At 36.9% G+C, this 10,327-nt stretch overlaps 1 protein-coding gene across 1 annotated transcript in view; it reads right to left on the bottom strand.

Moving 5' to 3' along the window:
• Window positions 1-10,327, bottom strand: part of IPO11 (importin 11) — a 224,917-nt gene that overhangs the window by 103,116 nt on the left and 111,474 nt on the right. Inside the window, exons 21-22 of the mRNA XM_011952217.1 lie at window positions 4,635-4,750; window positions 78-154 (exon numbers count right to left, since the gene is read on the bottom strand). Coding sequence (XP_011807607.1) covers window positions 78-154; window positions 4,635-4,750 — 193 coding nt within the window. The remainder of the gene's footprint in view (window positions 1-77; window positions 155-4,634; window positions 4,751-10,327) is intronic.

Below are 10,327 nucleotides of genomic sequence, written 5' to 3'. Positions count from 1 at the left end.
TATATATAAATTGTTTCAATGCCTTCAAATTATGGTTGCATTAAAAAACATTAGTAAGTTTACGCTTTAACACATACCAAGAAGTGGTGACATATTCTGAAATACACGCAGCAACTCTGGTGTGATACATGGGCTGTTTTCCAAAGTTACTAACCTAGAAAGGAAAAACAGATGATTAAATCACTTGCCACACCCATTAAAGCCATTAACATATGACTTAAATATTTTAAAAGGTCTCATTTAAATGAAGAAAGGTAAGTGTATAATCAGTAAGTTATAAAAATTAAGAAAGAATTAACCAAATGCCTCAAAATAAAAACCTGTCTACAAATTATGTAGTATTTCTACATACATAGCAAAAGTAGTAAGGAAAGTAACTACAGTTGACCCTTGCACAACATGGCTTTACACTGAGTGGGTCCACTTATACCCAGACTTTTTCAACCAAATGCAAGATCAAAAATACAGTATTCACAGGATGCAAAACCAAAGTACATGGAGGGCTGACTTTTCACATACACATATACACAGGTTCCGCAGAGCTGACTGCGGGACTGTAGTATGCATGATTTTTTGTATATGTGGTAGTCCTGGAATGAATCTCCTGTTGATAGAAAGACACAATTGTATATACTAAAGTATCCATAATAATGAAATTATAACAATAAACCAAAACTGTAACTATTACAAATTGGTCAAACAGGTAAAAAAGTTATTTTGTTTTTCTGATTTCCTTGATATGTCCCTCTGCCACACGTAATTGATGTGGTCTTCGATGGGAAACTAGGCTAATAAATTAGTAAAACTTATGCTAAATGCTTAATAAATATGAACTTAGTACAATAAAGTCGATTACAAGCCAATCTGACCGCATTAGCAGTTATGAAACAATCCATAATATAATACGTATACATGGAAGGTTTAGTGTAACAAAGGCCAATTACAAACTAATCTGACCACAATCCATGACATAATATATATCCATGGTGGGTTATCACAGAAGTGTGTGGTTGGTCCATCTGTTCACATCCCCCAACCCTCAAAACAAGGATTGTTTTGATTGTCAAAACAGCAGCGACAAAAGGAGGGGAAAGCCTATTCAAAATCTAATATTGGCTATAAAAGTTAAAAACTAAAGAATAACCTGATGATGCTATCATAACTGTAAAGAACCCCTGGCCCCCAACATTGGTCTATTTCCAGTTCCTTTTATTAATTAATTGTTCAAACACATAAAGAATAGATTGGTACATATCACAAAAATCATTCCAGTGCAATGAAAACCATTTTTAAATTGTTAAACATAGCACTGATATAAAATCAAAAAGAATCACAAAATGTAGATCATAGATCCAGTTCATTAATAGAGGAAAAAATAAAGTATTAGAAAAATGTTTATAATATGCGTTAATAGTGGAATTCCCCACCAAGTCAAGTTTATCCTAGGAAGTCAAGGTTCTTTTAAAAGAAAGGCTTTTTTCTTAAGAGAAAGAGATGATCTTTTGAGTAAATGACAAAAAGCAATCAAATTTGTTTCATTTTTAAAAATGATCATATTACATTTAATAAGATATAGCTGATACTGCTGACTGCTTACCAGTATTCATTACTACCTCATCCAATTATCTTAAAAATGAAAAAAAAAAACTATACAAGGTCTTTTGTTCAAATTCTGTATAAAAATAATTTATTGTATTAAATGTTTATATTATGATAGAAGAAAGGCTAAAAGTTGATGAGCTGATTTTCTTAGAATGGAGATCAAATGACAACAAGCCCATAAACCTAAAGCAAGCAGAATAAGATAATAAACATAAGAACAGATATTAATAAATAGGAAACAGATATACAACAAAGAGAACCAAGGCCAAAGGTTGTTTTTGAAAAGACTAGTAACTGACAAATCTCTTGTGAGATGGAGCAAGAGGAAAATAAAAAGCCATAGTGGGAGATAAATCACATAATCAGTCTGAGAGTTTCACTTTGTAATCGTGAGCCCAAACATCGAGCGGTATTGGTTTCATCCCTAATAAATTCAAATTCCCATTCTCTAAATAACTACTTCATACCTTCTCTCACCTACGGACCTCTCACATCTTGTACGAACTCCTAATTCAGCCCATTACTCACCACTAACGACAATGCTTCATATTTTGTCAAGAAAATAGAAGCCATTGGATGGAACACCTTCCTATCTCATTCCACTACAAAATTTGGAAAACCACCTTCTGCCTCCAGTTAAAATGGATGAAGTATCTCAGCTGCTATCAAAATTCAACCCCTCCACTTGAGCTCTGAATCCCACCCCTGTTTGCCTCCTTCACTTATCCCACTCTCTCAATCCAGCCTCACCCATTCCTCTAGATCTTAACATTTCCCACACTACCCAGCTGTTGCCCCATTTCTACGCTCCTCTTAATAGTAAAAGCTCTCAAACAAGTTATCAGTGTGTATAGTCTGTACGGACTTACCTTCAACTCATTCTTCAGTCTATTCCAATTCTAATTTATGTTCTTACCACTTCGGTGAAAACCCTCCTAACATCTTCATGTGGCCAAATTCACATCTCTATACCAATCTTACTAGGAAAATCAGCAACATTTGACAAAGTGGACCACTCTCCCCTCTTCTAGGAAATATTATCCTCTCTTGGCTTGGTTTTCCTACTATATAAGTACATAGCTCTTCTCTGTCTTTGTAGATGGCTCCTCGTGTCCTCAAAATGTTACAAGTTCATTAGAATTCTGCCCTGGGCAGAATGTTGTCTATCTGTCCTTCGCTTCCCAGGCAGTCTTGAATTATTTTCAGGCATTGAATGCCATATCCAAAGTGCCAACCACTTCAGCAAACATTATCTCATATCCACAACAATCATGTAAGGGTAGGAATTACTCTTCATTTTACAGATAAGGAAACTGTGGTTCACCAATGATGATTAACTTATTCAAATTACATATATAATGCAATAGTATCACTGGGAATGGCACCTATGTTTGCCTGATTTCAAATATAAACTCTAACCCATCAAGAAAAATTCATGAAGGAGTTTCTTCATGCATTTTTTCTCTTTAAAGAAACTCAACTATGAACAAATTAGGTAATTAAAAAAATTTTCTCCTAATAATTTATTTTTATTAGCATGTAACTAAAGGCTAGGAAAAAACATTACCATTAACAAAGCAGTGCATTTTTACTACTACTTTTTAATATAATCCCTTGAAAATATCTACATTTTAATAAACACATTAATATATTGTCAGCAATACTGATAATTCTGAGTCTAATCTCTTTAATATTGGATTTTTTTCTAACATTCAACATCATATAGTATTTACATGTTTATAAAAATTATTTATCTGCCAGGAATTAATATTTTATCTTACAATCTAGGGCAGAGGTTGGCAAACTACAGCTCATGGGCTAAATCCACCCACGTACTTATTTCTATAAATGATGTTTAACTGGCGCACAGCCATACCTACTTGTTTATGTATTGTCTATGACGGTTTTGACACTGACAGTAGAGTCGAATAGTTGCAACAAAGACTGTGTCACTTAGAAAGCCTAAAGTATTTAATATCTGGTCCTGTCCAGTACAAGTTTGCCAACCTCTGATCTAAAGTAATCCATCCTTATACAAATATAAATGTTTGAATATAAAATATTTCAACAACAGGCTAATTTACAACCAAACCATATAGATGCCATTTCAGCTTGAACAATACCTTTCTGAGGAACGCAAACCACTAATTAATAAGTATCTACTTAGTAAAGTTTTAAAGTCATTCATCTCATATCCTGATATAGATCATTATTTATAATTTGCATCAAAGGTAATTTCTAAGAACCAAAACTGTTAAATTCTAGACATCTAAGAAAAACAATAGAAGGAAGGAAGCAAGTTCCAAAGGGAGGGAGGCAGGGATGAAGAGAAACAAATGTTCATTTCTTTTATGGTTGATTTCTATGATTTGCTTTCTTTAACTGCACTATCAATTTACATAATGGGATTTTGAAACTTTTCATGTATTACTGAAAGATTGTCTCTGGAAAAAACTGTTGCCAACAGTACAGTGAGCTTAATAAAGCAAAAGGATTTCCAGCATAGCTGCTTACACACCGTGGGCAGTCAATAAGCCTTTGTAGCACTGAGCTGCCACAGAAGTAGGGCATTTTTTTTAACCTCTTAATAATACATACTACTAATTTACTCAGTAAAACAGTAAGTTAAGACTATAAGTAGCATTAGTATCTGGAGCTGAGGTATAATATCTCAATACTTGGTTAAGTAGTAAGAGGACCTTAATACCCCCCAAACATCTCATTTAACAGACTGGAAATTGTAAGTCAATAACTTTTTGGAAAAGTTACCACAACCCCATTTTACATGACAAATTCCAAAAGATGAAATGCAGCTGAGTTCCTACTGAAATGTCCACCTTTAACTTTGTCTACTGTAATCCTACACTGAGTGACAGCTGACAAAAAAAAGGAGATATATGGCCCAGTTTGAAGAAACAGAGTTTACACTTTTTGTTTTCAAAGCTCTATTACATGACCTTAACTTCATTGGCATGAGAGTAGGAAAGGTCACGAATAAAATAAGATCCATGGTATTAAGTTTTTCCTCTTACCATAATTCTAAACCATCTTCCAGAAGATAAACATGTGGAGGCTGTGAAACATCTGTACTCAGTTGAATAACTGGGAGCAGGAAAGGGTACAGGTTCTTGCTGTCTGCTCCTAATCCCTATGGGAAGTATAAATAAAACTTACAATAAGACACTCTAATGTCCCATCCCCCACCAAAAAATTACCTATCATATAAAAAGCCCTAAAACCAATTAAAAAAAATGAATCATATTTTTAGGAAGGTCAAGCAATAGTAAAACAAAGTTAGTTCTGTTTATAATTGGAAAGGAAAAATTAAAAAATACTATTCAATTGCCTATTGGCAGTTAAAAAAATGTATATGCCAAGGCTACATACATCTGTTCATTTTAAGAGATTGCACATATAAGAAATATCTATTTTCCTCTCCCTGTCACTACAGATGATATATTAACCTTGGTATTTTAAATTCTATAGATGCGTTCACCTAAATAATCTAAAACGAACCTATCCTAAATGTTCGTCGGTAAAGTAATTAAATTATGGAACTTCAGATTCAAGAATATTGAAAAGCCATTAAAAAAGATTTTAGGGGCTGAACGCCATGGCTCACACCTGTCATCCCAACTCACTGGGAGGCCAAGGCGGGAGGGCTGCTGGAGGCCAGGAGTTGGGAGACCAGCCTGGGTAACATGGCAAGACTCTGTTCTTGAAAAATATTTAAAAGTTAGCCAAGTATGGTGTTGCCTGCTTGTAGTCTCAGCTACTCAGGAGACTGAGGCAGGAGGATCGCTTGAGCCCTAGAGTTCAAAGCCGCAGTCAGTGAGCTATATGATCCCATCACTGCACTCCAAACTACATGACAGAGCGAGAATCTGTCCATTCCCTCACCACACACACACACACACAAAACAATGGGAGGATTTGACACAGAATTTTAAATTTTCAAACAAATTTAAAAGGTGCAGAAGTGTGTATAACAATTCCACATGTCAAAGAATTTTTAAAAATATCTCGATATCTGTATATGGTATACACAAAAATGTATCTGGACGCAAACAGAAAAAAAACTGTTACTGCTTCTTAGATACAGGAAAGGAAAAAGGATGATGTTGGGATGATGGCAAAGGAGTTTTTTGTTATCTTTTCAACGTATTTAAGAATTTTTGATAATATTTTTAATGAATCAAGAACACAAAGATGGAAGAAGAAGGTAAGTTTTGATATAAAATTCTAGTTTGCTGAATTACTGTCTTAGGGAGGTTGATTCAATGTATTACACAGTAAGTACTTTGGAAGAAAACAAAAGGGATAAAAAGTCAATCTGTAAAACATAATATCTATAATTTGATGAACACAAAAAGGAAACCAAATAAATCACCAAATACCTCCTCACCTAAGAAGTAATTCAAATGTCAATATAATTCAAAGCAAATTATAAGGCCACATAGCATATATGTATTCCCCTTTTGATGACATATACTACTAAGTTCAATTGTTGGGATTTTACCTGCAATTCTCCAGTGTACAATACATTATTTTTTAACTATAGTCACTGCACTGTATATTAAATCTCCAGAACTTATGTTAAATACAATTTTGGCCCTTTTTATAATGAAAAACTACTTGGAAGACTTTATTAAGGAGTTTTCCAAAGGAAGAGAATTATGAAAATACCATTATTTAACAGTAGTACATACTGGGCCTTAAAACTCACTTCAATTTCACTCTACATAGCTCAATGTTTCATGAAAGAAAAAAGAAAGAATATTAAGAAAAAAAAACAGTCAAGTTCATTCTGATTATCAAGTAGGCTTAAAATTTCCTTGGAAAATTTATCTACTTACTTAGGTGTGTATTCCAATATTCAAAATATGCTATCATTAGCAAAACTAAAGTAAGCAACTGCTAAACACACACACTGTTTTAATCAACACTTGAAGAGATTCAGTACCTTATAATTCTAGTGGCTAAAGAATGTGTCCAATCCCTGATATGCAGCTTTAAGTAAATGTAAGCACCCTTTGGGTCCACAGTAACTACAAGACATTGCCTACAATACTTTGAAAGTTCAAAAATAAATTCATCAGTTATTAAAATAAGAGAGCTACCAGGAATAATTAAGGAGGGGAGAATTAATATTCTACTATAATTACATAAGATGTGAGGAGAAATTGGGTGAAGGATACATGGGATTTCTCTACACAATCCTTGAAACGTCCCGTGAATCTATAATTATTTCCACAAAAGAAAAGTCAAAAAAAAAAACAACAACAACAAACAACAGCACCCTTCAAATACTGGCCATTCTCAGGGTAGTATCCTTGGCTCTCTTCTCATGTCCCATGAACACACTGATGATACACAAATCTATCATCTCTGAAACAAGTCTCTGAACTCTAGACAATCAACTAACTACAGCACATTATCAGCTAGAACGTCATCTCAACCTCTAACACTGAACCAACTCATTGTCTTCCTAAAACACAGTTCTTCTTCCTGTATTTCCTAACTCAAGTGACATGAATCACTAATTACCTAGTGATAAATTATATCATAAGTACCTCCTGGTTCTTCTTCTTCTTCAAAGAAGAAGAAATATCTCCTAAATATTTTTCAAATCTTTCCCCTTCTCTCCATAATTCAGGTTCTCATCATCTTTTTTTCTGATTAACAGTCTCCTAATTAGTCTATTTGACCTTAGTTTTACCCTCTTCCAAACTAGTGTCCTCAGTGGTGCCCTGACTACTTTTCTAAAATAAAAATAACATTTCTTCCTCTGACCTTCAAGAGATGTTCACTTAGCCTTTCTGACCAGTTCCCCCTACGCAAGCTCTATACTCTACGTTCCTGCTATACCAAATAAAGCAGTGTTAGAAATCACTACGTTAACATCTGGAGAAAGCTAACGGATGAACAGTTTCAACACATGCATTTACTACTGTTCTTTCCCAAAGCCAACTAAAAGGATACAGAAGGATTTTTCCCTTTTTTTAAAAGAACTAAAAACAGAAATACAAAGCAGCGTAAGGAGAGATAAAAGTAATTCACTTTGGAAGCTGGGAAGAAAGACAAGTGCTAACTGATTTAGCTAACTAAGAAACCAAAACGAAAATGCAGCGGGGGCGGCAGGAAAAGACAAACTACCTGATTTATACTACAGAAAAAAGACTGAGGAACTAATGGAACCAGGTATTTTGAGGGGTGTGTGTGCACAAGTGCGTGTCCACATGCATGCATGCATTTGGGGGACAGAGGATTGGAGGACAGTGAAAAGGAACTATTAATAATAAGAGGACTTCTAGAAAATGTTTAGAAAGCAGTTTGATGCCAAGATCTCATCCAGATACATAAACAGACAACTAACTGACCCTCCTCTGAACCAGCATAAAACCAGCTATTTATTTTCTGCTAAGATAAAACAGATGGTTTCAAGACAAGGAGATACCAGGTAATCAAGAACAGGGATATGACATAAAACAGGAAGATTACATCAGCATGTAACAGGCAGGAGACTAAGGGGTCTTTCACTGAGGAAAGACTTTAAAAAATTAACCCGAAAACATTCTCCTACAAAACCCAACGAGATCATTCTAAAAGAAAAACATACAATTATGGCCAGGAGCAGTGGCTCACGCCTGTAATCCCAGCACTTTGGGAGGTCAAGGTGGGCAGATCAGCTAAGGTCAGGTGTTTGAGACTAGCCTGGCCAACAGTATGAAACACTGTCTCCATTAAATACACAAAAATTAGCCAGGCATGGTGGCGTACACCTATAGTCCCAGCTACTAGGGAGGCTGAGGCAGGAGGATCACTTGAATTCTGGAGGCAGAGATTGTGGTGAGCAAAGATCACACCACTGCACTCCAGCCTGGGCAACAGAGTCAGATCCCATCTCAAGAAAAAAACCACCACAATCAGCAAGCCTCCCGACCACACCACACATACAATCCATCCACTCAGCTTTCTGGTGTCCACTCCTAAATTTATACAGACAAAATGCTGATCTTGAAGTTGGATGATGCTTCAGGATTCATTACACTCTTCTTCCTTTTTTGTATATGCCTTAAACTTTTCATAATAGAAAGTAAATAAGTAAATAAGAGAAGGCAATCAAGGATCAAGAGATATAATTAAAATGTTTGCTATGAAAAACGGGAAACAAAAAAACTAAATACGAAAACTGTACATTAAAAGAAACAGAGACCAGGCAGAGATGAAAACTTAGAAAAATGTATTATTAATACCTTTGGTAATTAAAACACTACATTAAAGAAAACACTGCGAGGGGGCGGAGCAAGATGGCAGAATAGGAACAGCTCCAGTCTCCAGCTCCCAGCGACACAGAAGACGGGTGATTTCTGCATTTTCAACTGAGGTACCGGGTTCATCTCACTAGGGAATGTGGGACAATCAGTGCTGGTCAGCTGCTGCAGTCCAACCAGCAAGAGCTGAAGCACCTGGGAAGCACAAGGGGGAAGGGAATCCCTTTTCCTAGCAAGGGGAACTGAGAAACACAACACCTGGAAAATCGGGTAGCTCCCACCCCAATACTGTGCTTTACCAAGGGTCTTAGCAAACGGCACACCAGGAGACTATATCTCACACCTGGCCGGGAGGGTCCCACGCCTGCAGAGCCTCCCTCATTGCTAGCACAGCAGTCTGAGAACTAAGGGCAAGGCAGCAGCGAGACTGCGGGAGGGGTGAACACCATTGCTGAGGCTTAAGTAGGTAAACAAAGACCCTGGGAAGCTCGAACTGAGTGGAGCCCACAGCATCTCAAGGAGGCTTGCCTGTCTCTGTAGACTCCACCTGTGGGGACAGGGCACAGCTAAACAACAAAAAAAAAGGTAGCAGAAACCTCTGCAGACGCAAATGACCCTGTCGAACAGCTTTGAAGAGAGCACTGGATCTCCCAACACGGAGGTTGAGATCTGAGAACAGACAGATTGCCTGCTCAAGTGGGTCCCTGACCCCTGAGTAGCTTAACTGGGAGACATCCCCGACTAGGGGCAGACCAAAACCCCACACCTCACATGGTGGAGTACACCCCTGAGAGGAAGCTTCCAAGGCAAGAATCAGACAGGTACACTCGCTGTTCAGCAATATTCTATCTTCTGCAGCCTCTGCTGCTGATACCCAGGCAAACAGGGTCTGGGTGGACCTCAAGCAAACTCCAACAGACCTACAGCTGAGGGTCCTGACTGTTAGAAGGAAAACTATCAAACAGGAAGGACACCCACACCAAAGCCCCATCAGTACGTCACCATTATCAAAGACCAAAGGCAGATAAAACCACAAAGATGGGGAAAAGGCAGGGCAGAAAAGCTGGAAATTCAAAAAATAAGAGTGCATCTCCCCCTCCAAAGGAACGCAGCTCATCGCCAGCAACAGATCAAAGCTGGACGGAGAATGACTTTGACGAGTTGAGAGAAAAACGCTTCAGTCCACCAAAATTATCAGGGCTAAAGGAGGAATTACGTACCCAACGCAAAGAAACTAAAAATCTTGAAAAAAGAATGGAAGAATGGATAACTAGAATAATCAATGCAGAGAAGGCCATAAACGAACTGACAGAGATGAAAACCATCACATGAGAAATATGTGACAAATGCAAAGCTTCAGTAACCAACTCGATCAACTGGAAAAAAGAGTATCAGCAACTAAGGATCAAATGAATGAAAAGAGGCGAGAAGCGAAGTCTAAAGAAAAAAGA

Source organism: Colobus angolensis, unplaced genomic scaffold (genome assembly GCF_000951035.1).
Source record: "Colobus angolensis palliatus isolate OR3802 unplaced genomic scaffold, Cang.pa_1.0 Scaffold337, whole genome shotgun sequence".
In the NCBI taxonomy this organism is placed as follows: Eukaryota; Metazoa; Chordata; class Mammalia; order Primates; family Cercopithecidae; genus Colobus; species Colobus angolensis.
Note: the sequence above shows the minus strand (reverse complement) of the source record. Positions and strands in the feature narration are given on the sequence as shown.